Source organism: Gavia stellata, chromosome 12, assembly GCF_030936135.1.
Source record: "Gavia stellata isolate bGavSte3 chromosome 12, bGavSte3.hap2, whole genome shotgun sequence".
Lineage (NCBI taxonomy): Eukaryota > Metazoa > Chordata > Aves > Gaviiformes > Gaviidae > Gavia > Gavia stellata.
In genome coordinates, this window is record NC_082605.1 from 5,167,166 (window position 1) to 5,191,658 (window position 24,493).

General features: G+C 63.2%; 2 protein-coding genes across 2 annotated transcripts; both read right to left on the minus strand.

Moving 5' to 3' along the window:
* Window positions 1–391: 391 nt before the first annotated feature.
* On the minus strand, window positions 392–5,431 carry LOC132317912 (PHD finger protein 7-like). The gene is given in 11 exon segments (XM_059823425.1): window positions 392–450; window positions 2,337–3,149; window positions 3,334–3,452; window positions 3,605–3,718; window positions 3,935–4,072; window positions 4,074–4,121; window positions 4,123–4,290; window positions 4,372–4,496; window positions 4,777–4,878; window positions 4,972–5,063; window positions 5,401–5,431. Coding segments are annotated over 11 exon segments (1,809 nt in total).
* A 1,245-nt stretch (window positions 5,432–6,676) lies between these two features.
* On the minus strand, window positions 6,677–11,721 carry LOC132317913 (PHD finger protein 7-like). Its single transcript, XM_059823426.1, has 10 exons — window positions 11,691–11,721; window positions 11,262–11,353; window positions 11,067–11,168; window positions 10,662–10,786; window positions 10,418–10,580; window positions 10,225–10,331; window positions 9,895–10,008; window positions 9,642–9,742; window positions 8,627–9,439; window positions 6,677–6,735 (listed from the first exon to the last, which is right to left on the minus strand). Exons 1-10 carry the CDS (start codon window positions 11,719–11,721, stop codon window positions 6,677–6,679), a joined length of 1,707 nt encoding a protein of 568 aa, XP_059679409.1.
* Between the last annotated feature and the right edge of the window lie 12,772 nt (window positions 11,722–24,493).

The window sequence follows — 24,493 nt, forward strand, 5'->3', positions numbered from 1 at the left end:
GACAGGCTGGATCGCTGGGCCGAGGGTTTGCAAGCGTTTCAGCAACAGGCTGCCCAGGGAAGTGGTTGAGTCACCTTCCCTGGAGGTATTTAAAAGACATGCAGATGGGGCGCTTAGGGACATGGTTTGGTGGTGGACTTGGCAGGGTTAGGTTAACGGTTGGACTCGATGCTTTTAAGGGTCTTTTCCAACCTGAATGACCCTATGATTCTAATTGCCATTCAATTATTGCTTAATCACCATTTGATTACCATTTGATTGTCATTCCATCATCGATTACTTACCATTTGATCACCGCTTGATCATTAATAAAAGCCTTCTAGTTAACCCCACAACGAGGACTGCTCTGAATAATTCACCTGCGACACCAGGACAAAAGCCAGACAGTGTCTCAGGCGCCACCGGAGTAGGAAAAGAGGAATGCGAAATCCAGCATTGGAGAATCCAGGTCTGAAACGCAATTCAGGACTGAGAGAAACCTGAAAGCCCCAGAAGCCCTTCCACAATACTAGCTGGCCGACACTGCTGAGAGTGCCTAGAGGCTGCCCAGGCTGCCTCCTTCAGCTCCTGCTTTCAGAGTGTCCTCAGCCATCCTCTTCTACCAGCCACCTTGCAAGCCAAACTCTGCTGCTCAGGGTTTCCTTCTCAGCAGGCTTTCTGAGGTTTCGCTCGGCCTTCCTTTCGACGCCAGGGCGTTCCAGAGCTCCGTTAGCGAGGTGCCCACAGAGGTGGCCGGTGCCAGGCAACAAGCACCTCCGTTCAGAGCGAGGCCGTGCATGACCACAGCTCTTGGGCCAGCTCCATTCGAGCTCCGGTGCTCGGGAGTGCCTGGGAGCTCACGTCGCACTCCCCCTGAAGAGCCCTGCCTGTTCTGGCCGTGTCTAGACCTCACGTCTTCCCAATCACAGCAGTCAAGAACAGAAGGACAAAGTGCTGCCACCGAGTTCTCTTTGGGACCCTCGAGACCTCCTTTCCTTCCTCATTGCCTCTTTGCTGGCAGAAAAGCCCATCAGGTCTCCCAGGTTCCCCTGCCTTCCTCAGAGAGGACAGCTGCTGCCTCATGTAACGAATCCCCTTTCATGCTGCATTAAGGCCTGTCAGGAAGGCACACACCTTAAGACCACCTGTAGTTTGCCTGACGAGCAGAGGGTTGTTCAAATCTGCACGGCCACCCCACGGGATTTCCTTCGCGCTTTGCTCACCGGGATTCTATGCTTCAGCCTTCTAGCTCTCCGCCAACGCCACAGAGCCCTTCAGCAGTCACTCTGCAAGCGAATCTTTTCTCCTTCCTGCACTGGAAAGGTACTTGCTGGTCTCCAACAGGAGGGAAATCCTTTCGGATGACTGACATTTCCCAGGCCTCCCGTTACCCTTCCGTAGAGCGTATGGGATGTTCTTGCTCTCAAGGGCGTACGAGGGGACTCAAGGCCTCAGTAGCAGGTACCGCTCTGACCCTCCTGAACTCTGTGGAGGAAATTCCTTACCAGGTGTTTGCAATGTCTGTGAAAAAAGGATTTCTTGGCTTATACTGCCAGAAGGAAGCCTTCAGCTGGTCCAGCAGCAATCCTGTTGGGGAACAGGACCCGGCCCTGGGGAACGGGCGATGCCCTTTGGCTCCTGTAGAAACACAACCTGCAGAGATCTTCATGTCGCCAATACAGACGTGACACTGAAGGGAACTTTTAAAGAAAAGCAGCTTTGCCACTTTGCCACAATTCTCACTACCCTAGGCAAGGAGGCTAGGAAATGGGGTGTAGCCTTGTCCAGAACGCAACGGAGTTGAAGCGTGTCAAAAGTCGCTGGGGCCGGGGCGTGTGATTTTGGGGGGGTGAGCCGCGAGGGCCATGCCGGGTGGGCGGGCGCGGCCCACATTGCCGGGAGCCAGGCGGCCAGCCCCGGTCCCGGGGGTGGGTGTGAACTTCCCGCGGGGAAACTGAGCAGGCTGCGGGGCCAGCGAGGCCCGAAGCACGCAGCCATGGCGCTGGGCAGCCGGCCAAGGCCAGCCCGCAAGGAGGGAGGTCTAGGGAAGGTGCTGCCAAGCCCCGGGGAGAGGACAACCCTCCGGGCCCTGCCCCTAACGCTGCCCCTCGAGAAAGGGAGAGGAGGAGGAAGCCGACAAATGAGCGTGGAATCTCCCAGTGCAGAGGTTAACGGCCAACTTTATTGTGCCGGTGGAGGGGGAGGAGGGCCAGCACTCGGGGACGGCGCACGGCTGTATGGATTTTGGGCCCGACGCCGCAAGCGGGAGCGGTCTCGCGTCCGCACAGGCCCAGGGAGGCTGGAGCAGCTGCCGCTGTCGAGCGCTGGGAAGGCAGAGGACCCCGATGGCAGCTGGCTGGCGGTGCTGGGGCTGCCGATGTCGGGTGCCGGGGAGCCGTGGGACGGCCCCAGCGCAGCCTGGCGGGGGCTCCTGCTCTCAGCGCTTGGTGCTGGGGCGCGGCTGCTCTCAGGGCGTCTTCTGGGCCAGCGGTAGGGAGTTTGGGCCCGACGTCGCAAGCGGGAGCGGTCTCGCACCCGCTTGGGCCCAGGTGGGCTGGAGCGGCTGCTGCCCTCAAGCACTGGGGAGCCGTGGGATGGCCCTGGTGCCGCGCTGCCGGGGCTGCTGGTCTCTGGTGCCAGGGAGCCATGGGACGGCCCGAATGCTGCGTGGCTACCGGCGCTGGAGCTGCTGGTGTCCAGTGCTGGGGAGCCGCAGGAGGACCCCGACGCTTCGTGGCTGCTGGTGCTGGGGCTGCTGGTCTCCGGTACCAGCGAGCTGTGGGACAGCCCCAGCACCGCCTGGCTGGGAGTGCTGCTCTCAGCACTCGGTGCTGGCGCACGGCTCCTGCCACCGTGTCTGCTGGGCCGGCTGTATGGTGTTTGGGCCCGACGTTGCAAGCGGGAGCATTCTCGCACCCGCTCGGGCCCAGGGGGGCTGGAGCGGAGGCTGTCCTGAAGTGGCGGGGAGCCGCAGGAGGACCCCGATGGCGCCTGGCTGGCGGTGCTGGGGCTGCTGATCTCGGGCACCACAGATGCGAGAGATTGCCCCGATGCCGCCTGGCTGCTGGTGCTGGGGCTGCTGGTCTCGGGTGCCGGAGAGTCGTGGGAAGGCCCCGATCCTGACTGGCTGGCAGTGCTGGGGCCGGCGAGCTCCGAGGCGGTACTGGAGTCTGTAAGGGGAAGCGGGAAGGTCAAGGGCACGGCCCCCCAGGCCCAGGGCAGGATAGGCCAGTGCGGTGCGCCCGGCCGTCCGGGAGCAAAGAGGCTCTTCCAAGCCCACCCTGGGCACCCGCCGCCAGGCCTTGCCTGGCCCCTGGCCCCAGCCCAGGGGCACGTGGGTGCTTTGCCTCTTACCGGTGCCCAGGCCAGCACAGCTGTTGCACTCCCAGCTGGCCGTGCTGTTCCCCGAGTAGGCGCAGCGTCTGTGGGTGCCCTCGGCAGCACAGGAGCAGCACAGGAGCAGTTGCCAGGGCCTGGGGAAGCAAACGGGTTCATGGCTGTGAGGACAGAGTGGCCGCAGCTCAGGACTGTCCGGCAGAGCTCTTGTTCTTAGTCCTTCCGCTTCGAGCCCTTGGCGAGACAGAGATCCCGTGCAGAGCTCCGGGGTGCAGCTTTGGCAACTTACCCCTCTTCCTCTGCCTGCTCCCTGCCTCCTGGACAAAGGCACTCGCTGGCATCGCAGCGGCCGTGCCTCTCATATAGTGCTGCATATCCATGGCTGTTCTCCCATGATGGCAGCCTGATGGAGAAAGGAAACTTGATGAGCCCCTGCTGCCCCGGCATCAGGCAGATGCAGGACGTCCCTGCTCTTCCCCCCTGCCCTGTTTCCAACTCCTCCATGAAGCTGACGCCCAGACTCACGGGACAGCGCAGGGCCAGGACTGCAGGGGCAGCCCCTGGCACGGCACAGCGCTTGCACCCTCGTGTCCTGTGAGCCAGGCAGGGCGACACCAACCTGAAGGGGATTCGGATCCCCACGGTGAGCATTTCCAGGACAAACTCTTCCTTATCTCTACAGAGCGGGCACTGGAAGCAAGAAATGCCAGCGCGCGCAGCCTGTCCCTGCAGGAGAAACATAAGGAGCACGAGTGAGGCCCTGGTGCTGCTGAGCGCCTGCCGTGGCCCGGGGCCAAGGGAAGGGCTCCTACCTGGATGCAGCCCCTGTGGAACCAGGCGTGTTTGCACGCTGGGCACACCATGGTGCCGTAGGACTTTCTGTCCCCCACAGGGTCCAGGCAGATGAGGCAGGTGGTGTTCTCCTCCGGAGCCGCCTCCACTGCCTGCTCTGGGCGGTGCTCCCAGCAGAAGGACCTGGGGGAAGAGGAAAGGGATGGGCGAGGTGAGAACTGCTGGGTCCTTCCCCGGTGGTGGCGAGGAGGGGAGAGGAGGTACCTGTACTGAGGAAGGAACTGGGTGACGCATCCACCCTCCACGGCACAGGGGAGATGGAAGCTGCGGTCACAGTCCGTCTCGTGGCAGGTGATGGCGGCCCCATTCTCGCCACAGACGAAGCAGTCCTGGAAAGGGCAGAGCAGCCCCCATCAGCGGCAGCCTCAGGGTCTCCACCGCCAGCCCCACACCTCCGGGCAGGGCGCAGGATGCAGCCGCTGCTGGGACACAGCCCGCAGACATGCCTGGCGGCCGAGGCACCTGTGCTGGGGCCTCTGTGGAGCTGCTGGGAGCAAGACTTTTGTCCCAGAGCTGGTTGGAAGGGCTGGGATTTCTTTCTTGGGGCCTGGGCTAAGCTGCTGCAACCCTCTCCTGGCACAAATCTCCCTGTTCTTGTCGGGTCCTCACCTTCTGCGCTGCCCGCTGGATGGTGCGTCGAATATCCTCAGGGAGAAATCCCATGAGTCCTAATTCCTTGAGCCGTTGCTGGTAAAGCTCGTTGGCGAAAAACTGCAGAAGAGGAAAGACGAGGGAGGAGCTGATGAGGCGAGTGTGGCAGGGACTGCCTGTGGAAAAGCTGGAAGGAGCCCCGGAGAAACTCACCAGGCAAAACACGTGGGCACAGAGCCCTTCCTTCTCCAGTTTGCGCCCACAGATGTCCGGGTCAGCCTCTGCCCGGCGACACAGCATGCACGCTGGAGGGGAGAGAGCAAATGGCAGCGGGAATGAGCACCTCTGCGGGGCCGGGGGCAGCGTCCCTGCGGGATTGCCCCCGAGGGCCTGCTCTGTCCCTGCCTAGCTGGCTGATGGGCAGGGCCGGAGGCCTTGGAGAGGAAGGGGGCATTGCAGGCCCGGGTGTCCCAGCAGGCGCCCACTGCCCAGCCTGGGCCGGGCTTGCTGAGGCAAGGAGGGGCCCTGCCCCGGGGCGCTTGGGGAGCTCCTGCCTCCCTCGCCCTGCCACCGCTCTCGGCCCCACGCTGACCGCCCCGACAACCCCTCTGCCAGGCTGCGGGAGGGGTACGTTGCTCTCACCCTGCTCCGTCGAGGCGGGGGCCCTCTCCATCCTTGCGGACATGGCACACATCAACAGTGAGCGTTTGGAGAGTCTCTGTCCCAGCAGCGCCGGGGTGTCTCCTCCAGATGCTCCTCTGCTGACTCTGAAGGAGAAGCGAGGCGCAGGTGAGCTTGCAGCACAGGCCCAGAGCCCCGAGACGTGGGGCCCCCCTCCTCCCTCGGCAGCCCCGCGCAAGCCCCGTCCCTCCCCTCACCTCACCAGGTCGCACTGGCGCACGGCCTGAGCCCAGCGCTCCTTTTTGTGGGCTTGGCCCCGCGGGTCACAGTGCCCGCTGTGACATCAGCACCGCTGGCCTGCCTGCGCCCCAAATACGGGCAGGGACGGGCTCGGCCACCTGCCACCCGCTCCGAGACGGCCGCCGCCTCACAGGGGTGGCTGTGAAGTGCCCAGGCGGGGGCCCGAGCCCTCGGCACCCGCGTAACCGGGGCGGCTGCTCCTGCAGTACTGCCTCTGGTTCTGGGCTCCCCGGCAGAGGGGCCAGAAGCCACCGTTGAGCCGTGCCCACGCTCACACGTCCCATCCGCTCAGACGCGGTGGGTGGCCGGGGCACAGCACAGGGCCTCGGGACGGCACCTAAGTGTCGCAGGTGGCCCAACGTCTTTCCCCTGAGCTCCTCAGCGCTTTGGTGATGTGCTGCCTCCAGAACAAAAAGCAGCTGGTCCGCAAGCTGGGGAGTCACGGCGGAAATGGCCTTTTTCCATGGCAATAAACTGCCTTTCAGAAGCACTGTGCGCCTTTCCTGGGTGGGGTAGGAAACTGCAAGCGGCTGTGGGGCAGCTGTGGAGGCGGTGGGTGGGAGCGTTGATCTGTTTGAGGGTAGAATGGCTCTACAGAGGGATCTGGACAGGCTGGATCGCTGGGCCGAGGGTTTGCAAGCGTTTCAGCAACAGGCTGCCCAGGGAAGTGGTTGAGTCACCTTCCCTGGAGGTATTTAAAAGACATGCAGATGGGGCGCTTAGGGACATGGTTTGGTGGTGGACTTGGCAGGGTTAGGTTAACGGTTGGACTCGATGCTTTTAAGGGTCTTTTCCAACCTGAATGACCCTATGATTCTAATTGCCATTCAATTATTGCTTAATCGCCATTTGATTACCATTTGATTGTCATTCCATCATCGATTACTTACCATTTGATCACCGCTTGATCATTAATAAAAGCCTTCTAGTTAACCCCACAACGAGGACTGCTCTGAATAATTCACCTGCGACACCAGGACAAAAGCCAGACAGTGTCTCAGGCGCCACCGGAGTAGGAAAAGAGGAATGCGAAATCCAGCATTGGAGAATCCAGGTCTGAAACGCAATTCAGGACTGAGAGAAACCTGAAAGCCCCAGAAGCCCTTCCACAATACTAGCTGGCCGACACTGCTGAGAGTGCCTAGAGGCTGCCCAGGCTGCCTCCTTCAGCTCCTGCTTTCAGAGTGTCCTCAGCCATCCTCTTCTACCAGCCACCTTGCAAGCCAAACTCTGCTGCTCAGGGTTTCCTTCTCAGCAGGCTTTCTGAGGTTTCGCTCGGCCTTCCTTTCGACGCCAGGGCGTTCCGTTCCAGAGCTCCGTTAGCGAGGTGCCCACAGAGGTGGCTGGTGCCAGGCAACAAGCACCTCCGTTCAGAGCGAGGCCGTGCATGACCACAGCTCTTGGGCCAGCTCCATTCGAGCTCCGGTGCTCGGGAGTGCCTGGGAGCTCACGTCGCACTCCCCCTGAAGAGCCCTGCCTGTTCTGGCCGTGTCTAGACCTCACGTCTTCCCAATCACAGCAGTCAAGAACAGAAGGACAAAGTGCTGCCACCGAGTTCTCTTTGGGACCCTCGAGACCTCCTTTCCTTCCTCATTGCCTCTTTGCTGGCAGAAAAGCCCATCAGGTCTCCCAGGTTCCCCTGCCTTCCTCAGAGAGGACAGCTGCTGCCTCATGTAACGAATCCCCTTTCATGCTGCATTAAGGCCTGTCAGGAAGGCACACACCTTAAGACCACCTGTAGTTTGCCTGACGAGCAGAGGGTTGTTCAAATCTGCACGGCCACCCCACGGGATTTCCTTCGCGCTTTGCTCACCGGGATTCTATGCTTCAGCCTTCTAGCTCTCCGCCAACGCCACAGAGCCCTTCAGCAGTCACTCTGCAAGCGAATCTTTTCTCCTTCCTGCACTGGAAAGGTACTTGCTGGTCTCCAACAGGAGGGAAATCCTTTCGGATGACTGACATTTCCCAGGCCTCCCGTTACCCTTCCGTAGAGCGTATGGGATGTTCTTGCTCTCAAGGGCGTACGAGGGGACTCAAGGCCTCAGTAGCAGGTACCGCTCTGACCCTCCTGAACTCTGTGGAGGAAATTCCTTACCAGGTGTTTGCAATGTCTGTGAAAAAAGGATTTCTTGGCTTATACTGCCAGAAGGAAGCCTTCAGCTGGTCCAGCAGCAATCCTGTTGGGGAACAGGACCCGGCCCTGGGGAACGGGCGATGCCCTTTGGCTCCTGTAGAAACACAACCTGCAGAGATCTTCATGTCGCCAATACAGACGTGACACTGAAGGGAACTTTTAAAGAAAAGCAGCTTTGCCACTTTGCCACAATTCTCACTACCCTAGGCAAGGAGGCTAGGAAATGGGGTGTAGCCTTGTCCAGAACGCAACGGAGTTGAAGCGTGTCAAAAGTCGCTGGGGCCGGGGCGTGTGATTTTGGGGGGGTGAGCCGCGAGGGCCATGCCGGGTGGGCGGGCGCGGCCCACATTGCCGGGAGCCAGGCGGCCAGCCCCGGTCCCGGGGGTGGGTGTGAACTTCCCGCGGGGAAACTGAGCAGGCTGCGGGGCCAGCGAGGCCCGAAGCACGCGGCCATGGCGCTGGGCAGCCGGCCAAGGCCAGCCCGCAAGGAGGGAGGTCTAGGGAAGGTGCTGCCAAGCCCCGGGGAGAGGACAACCCTCCGGGCCCTGCCCCTAACGCTGCCCCTCGGGAAAGGGAGAGGAGGAGGAAGCCGACAAATGAGCGTGGAATCTCCCAGTGCAGAGGTTAACGGCCAACTTTATTGTGCCGGTGGAGGGGGAGGAGGGCCAGCACTCGGAGACGGCGCACGGCTGTATGGATTTTGGGCCCGACGCCGCAAGCGGGAGCGGTCTCGCGTCCGCACAGGCCCAGGGAGGCTGGAGCAGCTGCCGCTGTCGAGCGCTGGGAAGGCAGAGGACCCCGATGGCAGCTGGCTGGCGGTGCTGGGGCTGCCGATGTCGGGTGCCGGGGAGCCGTGGGACGGCCCCAGCGCAGCCTGGCGGGGGCTCCTGCTCTCAGCGCTTGGTGCTGGGGCGCGGCTGCTCTCAGGGCGTCTTCTGGGCCAGCTGTAGGGAGTTTGGGCCCGACGTCGCAAGCGGGAGCGGTCTCGCACCCGCTTGGGCCCAGGTGGGCTGGAGCGGCTGCTGCCCTCAAGCACTGGGGAGCCGTGGGATGGCCCTGGTGCCGCGCTGCCGGGGCTGCTGGTCTCTGGTGCCAGGGAGCCATGGGACGGCCCGAATGCTGCGTGGCTACCGGCGCTGGAGCTGCTGGTGTCCAGTGCTGGGGAGCCGCAGGAGGACCCCGACGCTTCGTGGCTGCTGGTGCTGGGGCTGCTGGTCTCCGGTACCAGCGAGCTGTGGGACAGCCCCAGCACCGCCTGGCTGGGAGTGCTGCTCTCAGCACTCGGTGCTGGCGCACGGCTCCTGCCACCGTGTCTGCTGGGCCGGCTGTATGGTGTTTGGGCCCGACGTTGCAAGCGGGAGCATTCTCGCACCCGCTCGGGCCCAGGGGGGCTGGAGCGGAGGCTGTCCTGAAGTGGCGGGGAGCCGCAGGAGGACCCCGATGGCGCCTGGCTGGCGGTGCTGGGGCTGCTGATCTCGGGCACCACAGATGCGAGAGATTGCCCCGATGCCGCCTGGCTGCTGGTGCTGGGGCTGCTGGTCTCGGGTGCCGGAGAGTCGTGGGAAGGCCCCGATCCTGACTGGCTGGCAGTGCTGGGGCCGGCGAGCTCTGAGGCGGTACTGGAGTCTGCAAGGGGAAGCGGGAAGGTCAAGGGCACGGCCCCCCAGGCCCAGGGCAGGATAGGCCAGTGCGGTGCGCCCGGCTGTCCGGGAGCAAAGAGGCTCTTCCAAGCCCACCCTGGGCACCCACCACCAGGCCTTGCCTGGCCCCTGGCCCCAGCCCAGGGGCACGTGGGTGCTTTGCCTCTTACCGGTGCCCAGGCCAGCACAGCTGTTGCACTCCCAGCTGGCCGTGCTGTTCCCCGAGTAGGCGCAGCGTCTGTGGGTGCCCTCGGCAGCACAGGAGCAGCACAGGAGCAGTTGCCAGGGCCTGGGGAAGCAAACGGGTTCATGGCTGTGAGGACAGAGTGGCCGCAGCTCAGGACTGTCCGGCAGAGCTCTTGTTCTTAGTCCTTCCGCTTCGAGCCCTTGGCGAGACAGAGATCCCGTGCAGAGCTCCGGGGTGCAGCTTTGGCAACTTACCCCTCTTCCTCTGCCTGCTCCCTGCCTCCTGGACAAAGGCACTCGCTGGCATCGCAGCGGCCGTGCCTCTCATATAGTGCTGCGTATGCACGGCTGTTCTCCCATGATGGCAGCCTGATGGAGAAAGGAAACTTGATGAGCCCCTGCTGCCCCGGCATCAGGCAGATGCAGGACATCCCTGCTCTTCCCCCCTGCCCTGTTTCCAACTCCTCCATGAAGCTGACGCCCAGACTCACGGGACAGCGCAGGGCCAGGACTGCAGGGGCAGCCCCTGGCACAGCACAGCGCTTGCACCCTCGTGTCCTGTGAGCCAGGCAGGACGACACCAACCTGAAGGGGATTCGGATCCCCACGGTGAGCATTTCCAGGACAAACTCTTCCTTATCTCTACAGAGCGGGCACTGGAAGCAAGAAATGCCAGCGCGCGCAGCCTGTCCCTGCAGGAGAAACATAAGGAGCACGAGTGAGGCCCTGGTGCTGCTGAGCGCCTGCCGTGGCCCGGGGCCAAGGGAAGGGCTCCTACCTGGATGCAGCCCCTGTGGAACCAGGCGTGTTTGCACGCTGGGCACACCATGGTGCCGTAGGACTTTCTGTCCCCCACAGGGTCCAGGCAGATGAGGCAGGTGGTGTTCTCCTCCGGAGCCGCCTCCACTGCCTGCTCTGGGCGGTGCTCCCAGCAGAAGGACCTGGGGGAAGAGGAAAGGGATGGGCGAGGTGAGAACTGCTGGGTCCTTCCCCGGTGGTGGCGAGGAGGGGAGAGGAGGTACCTGTACTGAGGAAGGAATTGGGTGACGCATCCACCCTCCACGGCACAGGGGAGATGGAAGCTGCGGTCACAGTCCGTCTCGTGGCAGGTGATGGCGGCCCCATTCTCGCCACAGACGAAGCAGTCCTGGAAAGGGCAGAGCAGCCCCCATCAGCGGCAGCCTCAGGGTCTCCACCGCCAGCCCCACACCTCCGGGCAGGGCGCAGGATGCAGCCGCTGCTGGGACACAGCCCGCAGACATGCCTGGCGGCCGAGGCACCTGTGCTGGGGCCTCTGTGGAGCTGCTGGGAGCAAGGCTTTTGTCCCAGAGCTGGTTGGAAGGGCTGGGATTTCTTTCTTGGGGCCTGGGCTAAGCTGCTGCAACCCTCTCCTGGCACAAATCTCCCTGTTCTTGTCGGGTCCTCACCTTCTGCGCTGCCCGCTGGATGGTGCGTCGAATATCCTCAGGGAGAAATCCCATGAGTCCTAATTCCTTGAGCCGTTGCTGGTAAAGCTCGTTGGCGAAAAACTGCAGAAGAGGAAAGACGAGGGAGGAGCTGATGAGGCGAGTGTGGCAGGGACTGCCTGTGGAAAAGCTGGAAGGAGCCCCGGAGAAACTCACCAGGCAAAACACGTGGGCACAGAGCCCTTCCTTCTCCAGTTTGCGCCCACAGATGTCCGGGTCAGCCTCTGCCCGGCGACACAGCATGCACACTGGAGGGGAGAGAGCAAATGGCAGCGGGAATGAGCACCTCTGCGGGGCCGGGGGCAGCGTCCCTGCGGGATTGCCCCCGAGGGCCTGCTCTGTCCCTGCCTAGCTGGCTGATGGGCAGGGCCGGAGGCCTTGGAGAGGAAGGGGGCATTGCAGGCCCGGGTGTCCCAGCAGGCGCCCACTGCCCAGCCTGGGCCGGGCTTGCTGAGGCAAGGAGGGGCCCTGCCCCGGGGCGGTTGGGGAGCTCCTGCCTCCCTCGCCCTGCCACCGCTCTCGGCCCCACGCTGACCGCCCCGACAACCCCTCTGCCAGGCTGCGGGAGGGGTACGTTGCTCTCACCCTGCTCCGTCGAGGCGGGGGCCCTCTCCATCCTTGCGGACATGGCACACATCAACAGTGAGCGTTTGGAGAGTCTCTGTCCCAGCAGCGCCGGGGTGTCTCCTCCAGATGCTCCTCTGCTGACTCTGAGGGAGAAGCGAGGCGCGGGTGAGCTTGCAGCACAGGCCCAGAGCCCCGAGACGTGGGGCCCCCCTCCTCCCTCGGCAGCCCCGCGCAAGCCCCGTCCCTCCCCTCACCTCACCAGGTCGCACTGGCGCACGGCCTGAGCCCAGCGCTCCTTTTTGTGGGCTTGGCCCCGCGGGTCACAGTGCCCGCTGTGACATCAGCACCGCTGGCCTGCCTGCGCCCCAAATACGGGCAGGGACGGGCTCGGCCACCTGCCACCCGCTCCGAGACGGCCGCCGCCTCACAGGGGTGGCTGTGAAGTGCCCAGGCGGGGGCCCGAGCCCTCGGCACCCGCGTAACCGGGGCGGCTGCTCCTGCAGTACTGCCTCTGGTTCTGGGCTCCCCGGCAGAGGGGCCAGAAGCCACCGTTGAGCCGTGCCCACGCTCACACGTCCCATCCGCTCAGACGCGGTGGGTGGCCGGGGCACAGCACAGGGCCTCGGGACGGCACCTAAGTGTCGCAGGTGGCCCAACGTCTTTCCCCTGAGCTCCTCAGCGCTTTGGTGATGTGCTGCCTCCAGAACAAAAAGCAGCTGGTCCGCAAGCTGGGGAGTCACGGCGGAAATGGCCTTTTTCCATGGCAATAAACTGCCTTTCAGAAGCACTGTGCGCCTTTCCTGGGTGGGGTAGGAAACTGCAAGCGGCTGTGGGGCAGCTGTGGAGGCGGTGGGTGGGAGCGTTGATCTGTTTGAGGGTAGAATGGCTCTACAGAGGGATCTGGACAGGCTGGATCGCTGGGCCGAGGGTTTGCAAGCGTTTCAGCAACAGGCTGCCCAGGGAAGTGGTTGAGTCACCTTCCCTGGAGGTATTTAAAAGACATGCAGATGGGGCGCTTAGGGACATGGTTTGGTGGTGGACTTGGCAGGGTTAGGTTAACGGTTGGACTCGATGCTTTTAAGGGTCTTTTCCAACCTGAATGACCCTATGATTCTAATTGCCATTCAATTATTGCTTAATCGCCATTTGATTACCATTTGATTGTCATTCCATCATCGATTACTTACCATTTGATCACCGCTTGATCATTAATAAAAGCCTTCTAGTTAACCCCACAACGAGGACTGCTCTGAATAATTCACCTGCGACACCAGGACAAAAACCAGACAGTGTCTCAGGCGCCACCGGAGTAGGAAAAGAGGAATGCGAAATCCAGCATTGGAGAATCCAGGTCTGAAACGCAATTCAGGACTGAGAGAAACCTGAAAGCCCCAGAAGCCCTTCCACAATACTAGCTGGCCGACACTGCTGAGAGTGCCTAGAGGCTGCCCAGGCTGCCTCCTTCAGCTCCTGCTTTCAGAGTGTCCTCAGCCATCCTCTTCTACCAGCCACCTTGCAAGCCAAACTCTGCTGCTCAGGGTTTCCTTCTCAGCAGGCTTTCTGAGGTTTCGCTCGGCCTTCCTTTCGACGCCAGGGCGTTCCAGAGCTCCGTTAGCGAGGTGCCCACAGAGGTGGCCGGTGCCAGGCAACAAGCACCTCCGTTCAGAGCGAGGCCGTGCGTGACCACAGCTCTTGGGCCAGCTCCATTCGAGCTCCGGTGCTCGGGAGTGCCTGGGAGCTCACGTCGCACTCCCCCTGAAGAGCCCTGCCTGTTCTGGCCGTGTCTAGACCTCACGTCTTCCCAATCACAGCAGTCAAGAACAGAAGGACAAAGTGCTGCCACCGAGTTCTCTTTGGGACCCTCGAGACCTCCTTTCCTTCCTCATTGCCTCTTTGCTGGCAGAAAAGCCCATCAGGTCTCCCAGGTTCCCCTGCCTTCCTCAGAGAGGACAGCTGCTGCCTCATGTAACGAATCCCCTTTCATGCTGCATTAAGGCCTGTCAGGAAGGCACACACCTTAAGACCACCTGTAGTTTGCCTGACGAGCAGAGGGTTGTTCAAATCTGCACGGCCACCCCACGGGATTTCCTTCGCGCTTTGCTCACCGGGATTCTATGCTTCAGCCTTCTAGCTCTCCGCCAACGCCACAGAGCCCTTCAGCAGTCACTCTGCAAGCGAATCTTTTCTCCTTCCTGCACTGGAAAGGTACTTGCTGGTCTCCAACAGGAGGGAAATCCTTTCGGATGACTGACATTTCCCAGGCCTCCCGTTACCCTTCCGTAGAGCGTATGGGATGTTCTTGCTCTCAAGGGCGTACGAGGGGACTCAAGGCCTCAGTAGCAGGTACCGCTCTGACCCTCCTGAACTCTGTGGAGGAAATTCCTTACCAGGTGTTTGCAATGTCTGTGAAAAAAGGATTTCTTGGCTTATACTGCCAGAAGGAAGCCTTCAGCTGGTCCAGCAGCAATCCTGTTGGGGAACAGGACCCGGCCCTGGGGAACGGGCGATGCCCTTTGGCTCCTGTAGAAACACAACCTGCAGAGATCTTCATGTCGCCAATACAGACGTGACACTGAAGGGAACTTTTAAAGAAAAGCAGCTTTGCCACTTTGCCACAATTCTCACTACCCTAGGCAAGGAGGCTAGGAAATGGGGTGTAGCCTTGTCCAGAACGCAACGGAGTTGAAGCGTGTCAAAAGTCGCTGGGGCCGGGGCGTGTGATTTTGGGGGGGTGAGCCGCGAGGGCCATGCCGGGTGGGCGGGCGCGGCCCACATTGCCGGGAGCCAGGCGGCCAGCCCCGGTCCCGGGGGTGGGTGTGAACTTCCCGCGGGGAAACTGAGCAGGGTGCGGGGCCAGCGAGGCCCGAAGCACGCGGCCATGGCGCTGGGCAGCCGGCCAAGGCCAGCCCGCAAGGAGGGAGGTCTAGGGAAGGTGCTGCCAAGCCCCGGGGAGAGGACAACCCTCCGGGCCCTGCCCCTAACGCTGCCCCTCGGGAAAGGGAGAGGAGGAGGAAGCCGACAAATGAGCGTGGAATCTCCCAGTGCAGAGGTTAACGGCCAACTTTATTGTGCCGGTGGAGGGGGAGGAGGGCCAGCACTCGGAGACGGCGCACGGCTGTATGGATTTTGGGCCCGACGCCGCAAGCGGGAGCGGTCTCGCGTCCGCACAGGCCCAGGGAGGCTGGAGCAGCTGCCGCTGTCGAGCGCTGGGAAGGCAGAGGACCCCGATGGCAGCTGGCTGGCGGTGCTGGGGCTGCCGATGTCGGGTGCCGGGGAGCCGTGGGACGGCCCCAGCGCAGCCTGGCGGGGGCTCCTGCTCTCAGCGCTTGGTGCTGGGGCGCGGCTGCTCTCAGGGCGTCTTCTGGGCCAGCTGTAGGGAGTTTGGGCCCGACGTCGCAAGCGGGAGCGGTCTCGCACCCGCTTGGGCCCAGGTGGGCTGGAGCGGCTGCTGCCCTCAAGCACTGGGGAGCCGTGGGATGGCCCTGGTGCCGCGCTGCCGGGGCTGCTGGTCTCTGGTGCCAGGGAGCCATGGGACGGCCCGAATGCTGCGTGGCTACCGGCGCTGGAGCTGCTGGTGTCCAGTGCTGGGGAGCCGCAGGAGGACCCCGACGCTTCGTGGCTGCTGGTGCTGGGGCTGCTGGTCTCCGGTACCAGCGAGCTGTGGGACAGCCCCAGCACCGCCTGGCTGGGAGTGCTGCTCTCAGCACTCGGTGCTGGCGCACGGCTCCTGCCACCGTGTCTGCTGGGCCGGCTGTATGGTGTTTGGGCCCGACGTTGCAAGCGGGAGCATTCTCGCACCCGCTCGGGCCCAGGGGGGCTGGAGCGGAGGCTGTCCTGAAGTGGCGGGGAGCCGCAGGAGGACCCCGATGGCGCCTGGCTGGCGGTGCTGGGGCTGCTGATCTCGGGCACCACAGATGCGAGAGATTGCCCCGATGCCGCCTGGCTGCTGGTGCTGGGGCTGCTGGTCTCGGGTGCCGGAGAGTCGTGGGAAGGCCCCGATCCTGACTGGCTGGCAGTGCTGGGGCTGGCGAGCTCCGAGGCGGTACTGGAGTCTGCAAGGGGAAGCGGGAAGGTCAAGGGCACGGCCCCCCAGGCCCAGGGCAGGATAGGCCAGTGCGGTGCGCCCGGCTGTCCGGGAGCAAAGAGGCTCTTCCAAGCCCACCCTGGGCACCCACCACCAGGCCTTGCCTGGCCCCTGGCCCCAGCCCAGGGGCACGCGGGTGCTTTGCCTCTTACCGGTGCCCAGGCCAGCACAGCTGTTGCACTCCCAGCTGGCCGTGCTGTTCCCCGAGTAGGCGCAGCGTCTGTGGGTGCCCTCGGCAGCACAGGAGCAGCACAGGAGCAGTTGCCAGGGCCTGGGGAAGCAAACAGGTTCATGGCTGTGAGGACAGAGTGGCCGCAGCTCAGGACTGTCCGGCAGAGCTCTTGTTCTTAGTCCTTCCGCTTCGAGCCCTTGGCGAGACAGAGATCCCGTGCAGAGCTCCGGGGTGCAGCTTTGGCAACTTACCCCTCTTCCTCTGCCTGCTCCCTGCCTCCTGGACAAAGGCACTCGCTGGCATCGCAGCGGCCGTGCCTCTCATATAGTGCTGCGTATGCACGGCTGTTCTCCCATGATGGCAGCCTGATGGAGAAAGGAAACTTGATGAGCCCCTGCTGCCCCGGCATCAGGCAGATGCAGGACATCCCTGCTCTTCCCCCCTGCCCTGTTTCCAACTCCTCCATGAAGCTGACGCCCAGACTCACGGGACAGCGCAGGGCCAGGACTGCAGGGGCAGCCCCTGGCACAGCACAGCGCTTGCACCCTCGTGTCCTGTGAGCCAGGCAGGGCGACACCAACCTGAAGGGGATTCGGATCCCCACGGTGAGCATTTCCAGGACAAACTCTTCCTTATCTCTACAGAGCGGGCACTGGAAGCAAGAAATGCCAGCGCGCGCAGCCTGTCCCTGCAGGAGAAACATAAGGAGCACAAGTGAGGCCCTGGTGCTGCTGAGCGCCTGCCGTGGCCCGGGGCCAAGGGAAGGGCTCCTACCTGGATGCAGCCCCTGTGGAACCAGGCGTGTTTGCACGCTGGGCACACCATGGTGCCGTAGGACTTTCTGTCCCCCACAGGGTCCAGGCAGATGAGGCAGGTGGTGTTCTCCTCCGGAGCCGCCTCCACTGCCTGCTCTGGGCGGTGCTCCCAGCAGAAGGACCTGGGGGAAGAGGAAAGGGATGGGCGAGGTGAGAACTGCTGGGTCCTTCCCCGGTGGTGGCGAGGAGGGGAGAGGAGGTACCTGTACTGAGGAAGGAACTGGGTGACGCATCCACCCTCCACGGCACAGGGGAGATGGAAGCTGCGGTCACAGTCCGTCTCGTGGCAGGTGATGGCGGCCCCATTCTCGCCACAGACGAAGCAGTCCTGGAAAGGGCAGAGCAGCCCCCATCAGCGGCAGCCTCAGGGTCTCCACCGCCAGCCCCACACCTCCGGGCAGGGCGCAGGATGCAGCCGCTGCTGGGACACAGCCCGCAGACGTGCCTGGCGGCCGAGGCACCTGTGCTGGGGCCTCTGTGGAGCTGCTGGGAGCAAGACTTTTGTCCCAGAGCTGGTTGGAAGGGCTGGGATTTCTTTCTTGGGGCCTGGGCTAAGCTGCTGCAACCCTCTCCTGGCACAAATCTCCCTGTTCTTGTCGGGTCCTCACCTTCTGCGCTGCCCGCTGGATGGTGCGTCGAATATCCTCAGGGAGAAATCCCATGAGTCCTAATTCCTTGAGCCGTTGCTGGTAAAGCTCGTTGGCGAAAAACTGCAGAAGAGGAAAGACGAGGGAGGAGCTGATGAGGCGAGTGTGGCAGGGACTGCCTGTGGAAAAGCTGGAAGGAGCCCCGGAGAAACTCACCAGGCAAAACACGTGGGCACAGAGCCCTTCCTTCTCCAGTTTGCGCCCACAGATGTCCGGGTCAGCCTCTGCCCGGCGACACAGCATGCACGCTGGAGGGGAGAGAGCAAATGGCAGCGGGAATGAGCACCTCTGCGGGGCCGGGGGCAGCGTCCCTGCGGGATTGCCCCCGAGGGCCTGCTCTGTCCCTGCCTAGCTGGCTGATGGGCAGGGCCGGAGGCCTTGGAGAGGAAGGGGGCATTGCAGGCCCGGGTGTCCCAGCAGGCGCCCACTGCCCAGCCTGGGCCGGGCTTGCTGAGGCAAGGAGGGGCCCTGCCCCGGGGCGCTTGGGGAGCTCCTGCCTCCCTCGCCCTGCCACCGCTCTCGGCCCCACGCTGACCGCCCCGACAACCCCTCTGCCAGGCTGCGGGAGGGGTACGTTGCTCTCACCCTGCTCCGTCGAGGCGGGGGCCCTCTCCATCCTTGCGGACATGGCACACATCAACAGTGAGCGTTTGGAGAGTCTCTGTCCCAGCAGCGCCGGGGTGTCTCCTCCAGATGCTCCTCTGCTGACTCTGAGGGAGAAGCGAGGCGCGGGTGAGCTTGCAGCACAGGCCCAGAGCCCCTAGACGTGGGGCCCCCCTCCTCCCTCGGCAGCCCCGCGCAAGCCCCGTCCCTCCCCTCACCTCACCAGGTCGCACTGGCGCACGGCCTGAGCCCAGCGCTCCTTTTTGTGGGCTTGGCCCCGCGGGTCACAGTGCCCGCTGTGACATCAGCACCGCTGGCCTGCCTGCGCCCCAAATACGGGCAGGGACGGGCTCGGCCACCTGCCACCCGCTCCGAGACGGCCGCCGCCTCACAGGGGTGGCTGTGAAGTGCCCAGGCGGGGGCCCGAGCCCTCGGCACCCGCGTAACTGGGGCGGCTGCTCCTGCAGTACTGCCTCTGGTTCTGGGCTCCCCGGCAGAGGGGCCAGAAGCCACCGTTGAGCCGTGCCCACGCTCACACGTCCCATCCGCTCAGACGCGGTGGGTGGCCGGGGCACAGCACAGGGCCTCGGGACAGCACCTAAGTGTCGCAGGTGGCCCAACGTCTTTCCCCTGAGCTCCTCAGCGCTTTGGTGATGTGCTGCCTCCAGAACAAAAAGCAGCTGGTCCGCAAGCTGGGGAGTCACGGCGGAAATGGCCTTTTTCCATGGCAATAAACTGCCTTTCAGAAGCACTGTGCGCCTTTCCTGGGTGGGGTAGGAAACTGCAAGCAGCTGTGGGGCAGCTGTGGAGGCGGTGGGTGGGAGCGTTGATCTGTTTGAGGGTAGAATGGCTCTACAGAGGGATCTGGACAGGCTGGATCGCTGGGCCGAGGGTTTGCAAGCGTTTCAGCAACAGGCTGCCCAGGGAAGTGGTTGAGTCACCTTCCCTGGAGGTATTTAAAAGACATGCAGATGGGGCGCTTAGGGACATGGTTTGGTGGTGGACTTGGCAGGGTTAGGTTAACGGTTGGACTCGATGCTTTTAAGGGTCTTTTCCAACCTGAATGACCCTATGATTCTAATTGCCATTCAATTATTGCTTAATCGCCATTTGATTACCATTTGATTGTCATTCCATCATCGATTACTTACCATTTGATCACCGCTTGATCATTAATAAAAGCCTTCTAGTTAACCCCACAACGAGGACTGCTCTGAATAATTCACCTGCGACACCAGGACAAAAACCCCAGAAGCCCTTCCACAATACTAGCTGGCCGACACTGCTGAGAGTGCCTAGAGGCTGCCCAGGCTGCCTCCTTCAGCTCCTGCTTTCAGAGTGTCCTCAGCCATCCTCTTCTACCAGCCACCTTGCAAGCCAAACTCTGCTGCTCAGGGTTTCCTTCTCAGCAGGCTTTCTGAGGTTTCGCTCGGCCTTCCTTTCGACGCCAGGGCGTTCCGTTCCAGAGCTCCGTTAGCGAGGTGCCCACAGAGGTGGCCGGTGCCAGGCAACAAGCACCTCCGTTCAGAGCGAGGCCGTGCATGACCACAGCTCTTGGGCCAGCTCCATTCGAGCTCCGGTGCTCGGGAGTGCCTGGGAGCTCACGTCGCACTCCCCCTGAAGAGCTCTGCCTGTTCTGGCCGTGTCTAGACCTCACGTCTTCCCAATCACAGCAGTCAAGAACAGAAGGACAAAGTGCTGCCACCGAGTTCTCTTTGGGACCCTCGAGACCTCCTTTCCTTCCTCATTGCCTCTTTGCTGGCAGAAAAGCCCATCAGGTCTCCCAGGTTCCCCTGCCTTCCTCAGAGAGGACAGCTGCTGCCTCATGTAACGAATCCCCTTTCATGCTGCATTAAGGCCTGTCAGGAAGGCACACACCTTAAGACCACCTGTAGTTTGCCTGACGAGCAGAGGGTTGTTCAAATCTGCACGGCCACCCCACGGGATTTCCTTCGCGCTTTGCTCACCGGGATTCTATGCTTCAGCCTTCTAGCTCTCCGCCAACGCCACAGAGCCCTTCAGCAGTCACTCTGCAAGCGAATCTTTTCTCCTTCCTGCACTGGAAAGGTACTTGCTGGTCTCCAACAGGAGGGAAATCCTTTCGGATGACTGACATTTCCCAGGCCTCCCGTTACCCTTCCGTAGAGCGTATGGGATGTTCTTGCTCTCAAGGGCGTACGAGGGGACTCAAGGCCTCAGTAGCAGGTACCGCTCTGACCCTCCTGAACTCTGTGGAGGAAATTCCTTACCAGGTGTTTGCAATGTCTGTGAAAAAAGGATTTCTTGGCTTATACTGCCAGAAGGAAGCCTTCAGCTGGTCCAGCAGCAATCCTGTTGGGGAACAGGACCCGGCCCTGGGGAACGGGCGATGCCCTTTGGCTCCTGTAGAAACACAACCTGCAGAGATCTTCATGTCGCCAATACAGACGTGACACTGAAGGGAACTATTAAAGAAAAGCAGCTTTGCCACTTTGCCACAATTCTCACTACCCTAGGCAAGGAGGCTAGGAAATGGGGTGTAGCCTTGTCCAGAACGCAACGGAGTTGAAGCGTGTCAAAAGTCGCTGGGGCCGGGGCGTGTGATTTTGGGGGGGTGAGCCGCGAGGGCCATGCCGGGTGGGCGGGCGCGGCCCACATTGCCGGGAGCCAGGCGGCCAGCCCCGGTCCCGGGGGTGGGTGTGAACTTCCCGCGGGGAAACTGAGCAGGCTGCGGGACCAGCGAGGCCCGAAGCACGCGGCCATGGCGCTGGGCAGCTGGCCAAGGCCAGCCCGCAAGGAGGGAGGTCTAGGGAAGGTGCTGCCAAGCCCCGGGGAGAGGACAACCCTCCGGGCCCTGCCCCTAACGCTGCCCCTCGGGAAAGGGAGAGGAGGAGGAAGCCGACAAATGAGCGTGGAATCTCCCAGTGCAGAGGTTAACGGCCAACTTTATTGTGCCGGTGGAGGGGGAGGAGGGCCAGCACTCGGGGACGGCGCACGGCTGTATGGATTTTGGGCCCGACGCCGCAAGCGGGAGCGGTCTCGCGTCCGCACAGGCCCAGGGAGGCTGGAGCAGCTGCCGCTGTCGAGCGCTGGGAAGGCAGAGGACCCCGATGGCAGCTGGCTGGCGGTGCTGGGGCTGCCGATGTCGGGTGCCGGGGAGCCGTGGGACGGCCCCAGCGCAGCCTGGCGGGGGCTCCTGCTCTCAGCGCTTGGTGCTGGGGCGCGGCTGCTCTCAGGGCGTCTTCTGGGCCAGCTGTAGGGAGTTTGGGCCCGACGTCGCAAGCGGGAGCGGTCTCGCACCCGCTTGGGCCCAGGTGGGCTGGAGCGGCTGCTGCCCTCAAGCACTGGGGAGCCGTGGGATGGCCCTGGTGCCGCGCTGCCGGGGCTGCTGGTCTCTGGTGCCAGGGAGCCATGGGACGGCCCGAATGCTGCGTGGCTACCGGCGCTGGAGCTGCTGGTGTCCAGTGCTGGGGAGCCGCAGGAGGACCCCGACGCTTCGTGGCTGCTGGTGCTGGGGCTGCTGGTCTCCGGTACCAGCGAGCTGTGGGACAGCCCCAGCACCGCCTGGCTGGGAGTGCTGCTCTCAGCACTCGGTGCTGGCGCACGGCTCCTGCCACCGTGTCTGCTGGGCCGGCTGTATGGTGTTTGGGCCCGACGTTGCAAGCGGGAGCATTCTCGCACCCGCTCGGGCCCAGGGGGGCTGGAGCGGAGGCTGTCCTGAAGTGGCGGGGAGCCGCAGGAGGACCCCGATGGCGCCTGGCTGGCGGTGCTGGGGCTGCTGATCTCGGGCACCACAGATGCGAGAGATTGCCCCGATGCCGCCTGGCTGCTGGTGCTGGGGCTGCTGGTCTCGGGTGCCGGAGAGTCGTGGGAAGGCCCCGATCCTGACTGGCTGGCAGTGCTGGGGCCGGCGAGCTCCGAGGCGGTACTGGAGTCTGCAAGGGGAAGCGGGAAGGTCAAGGGCACGGCCCCCCAGGCCCAGGGCAGGATAGGCCAGTGCGGTGCGCCCGGCTGTCCGGGAGCAAAGAGGCTCTTCCAAGCCCACCCTGGGCACCCACCACCAGGCCTTGCCTGGCCCCTGGCCCCAGCCCAGGGGCACGTGGGTGCTTTGCCTCTTACCGGTGCCCAGGCCAGCACAGCTGTTGCACTCCCAGCTGGCCGTGCTGTTCCCCGAGTAGGCGCAGCGTCTGTGGGTGCCCTCGGCAGCACAGGAGCAGCACAGGAGCAGTTGCCAGGGCCTGGGGAAGCAAACGGGTTCATGGCTGTGAGGACAGAGTGGCCGCAGCTCAGGACTGTCCGGCAGAGCTCTTGTTCTTAGTCCTTCCGCTTCGAGCCCTTGGCGAGACAGAGATCCCGTGCAGAGCTCCGGGGTGCAGCTTTGGCAACTTACCCCTCTTCCTCTGCCTGCTCCCTGCCTCCTGGACAAAGGCACTCGCTGGCATCGCAGCGGCCGTGCCTCTCATATAGTGCTGCGTATGCACGGCTGTTCTCCCATGATGGCAGCCTGATGGAGAAAGGAAACTTGATGAGCCCCTGCTGCCCCGGCATCAGGCAGATGCAGGACATCCCTGCTCTTCCCCCCTGCCCTGTTTCCAACTCCTCCATGAAGCTGACGCCCAGACTCACGGGACAGCGCAGGGCCAGGACTGCAGGGGCAGCCCCTGGCACAGCACAGCGCTTGCACCCTCGTGTCCTGTGAGCCAGGCAGGGCGACACCAACCTGAAGGGGATTCGGATCCCCACGGTGAGCATTTCTAGGACAAACTCTTCCTTATCTCTACAGAGCGGGCACTGGAAGCAAGAAATGCCAGCGCGCGCAGCCTGTCCCTGCAGGAGAAACATAAGGAGCACGAGTGAGGCCCTGGTGCTGCTGAGCGCCTGCCGTGGCCCGGGGCCAAGGGAAGGGCTCCTACCTGGATGCAGCCCCTGTGGAACCAGGCGTGTTTGCACGCTGGGCACACCATGGTGCCGTAGGACTTTCTGTCCCCCACAGGGTCCAGGCAGATGAGGCAGGTGGTGTTCTCCTCCGGAGCCGCCTCCACTGCCTGCTCTGGGCGGTGCTCCCAGCAGAAGGACCTGGGGGAAGAGGAAAGGGATGGGCGAGGTGAGAACTGCTGGGTCCTTCCCCGGTGGTGGCGAGGAGGGGAGAGGAGGTACCTGTACTGAGGAAGGAACTGGGTGACGCATCCACCCTCCACGGCACAGGGGAGATGGAAGCTGCGGTCACAGTCCGTCTCGTGGCAGGTGATGGCGGCCCCATTCTCGCCACAGACGAAGCAGTCCTGGAAAGGGCAGAGCAGCCCCCATCAGCGGCAGCCTCAGGGTCTCCACCGCCAGCCCCACACCTCCGGGCAGGGCGCAGGATGCAGCCGCTGCTGGGACACAGCCCGCAGACATGCCTGGCGGCCGAGGCACCTGTGCTGGGGCCTCTGTGGAGCTGCTGGGAGCAAGACTTTTGTCCCAGAGCTGGTTGGAAGGGCTGGGATTTCTTTCTTGGGGCCTGGGCTAAGCTGCTGCAACCCTCTCCTGGCACAAATCTCCCTGTTCTTGTCGGGTCCTCACCTTCTGCGCTGCCCGCTGGATGGTGCGTCGAATATCCTCAGGGAGAAATCCCATGAGTCCTAATTCCTTGAGCCGTTGCTGGTAAAGCTCGTTGGCGAAAAACTGCAGAAGAGGAAAGACGAGGGAGGAGCTGATGAGGCGAGTGTGGCAGGGACTGCCTGTGGAAAAGCTGGAAGGAGCCCCGGAGAAACTCACCAGGCAAAACACGTGGGCACAGAGCCCTTCCTTCTCCAGTTTGCGCCCACAGATGTCCGGGTCAGCCTCTGCCCGGCGACACAGCATGCACGCTGGAGGGGAGAGAGCAAATGGCAGCGGGAATGAGCACCTCTGCGGGGCCGGGGGCAGCGTCCCTGCGGGATTGCCCCCGAGGGCCTGCTCCGTCCCTGCCTAGCTGGCTGTTGGGCAGGGCCGGAGGCCTTGGAGAGGAAGGGGGCATTGCAGGCCCGGGTGTCCCAGCAGGCGCCCACTGCCCAGCCTGGGCCGGGCTTGCTGAGGCAAGGAGGGGCCCTGCCCCGGGGCGGTTGGGGAGCTCCTGCCTCCCTCGCCCTGCCACCGCTCTCGGCCCCACGCTGACCGCCCCGACAACCCCTCTGTCAGGCTGCGGGAGGGGTACGTTGCTCTCACCCTGCTCCGTCGAGGCGGGGGCCCTCTCCATCCTTGCGGACATGGCACACATCAACAGTGAGCGTTTGGAGAGTCTCTGTCCCAGCAGCGCCGGGGTGTCTCCTCCAGATGCTCCTCTGCTGACTCTGAGGGAGAAGCGAGGCGCGGGTGAGCTTGCAGCACAGGCCCAGAGCCCCGAGACGTGGGGCCCCCCTCCTCCCTCGGCAGCCCCGCGCAAGCCCCGTCCCTCCCCTCACCTCACCAGGTCGCACTGGCGCACGGCCTGAGCCCAGCGCTCCTTTTTGTGGGCTTGGCCCCGCGGGTCACAGTGCCCGCTGTGACATCAGCACCGCTGG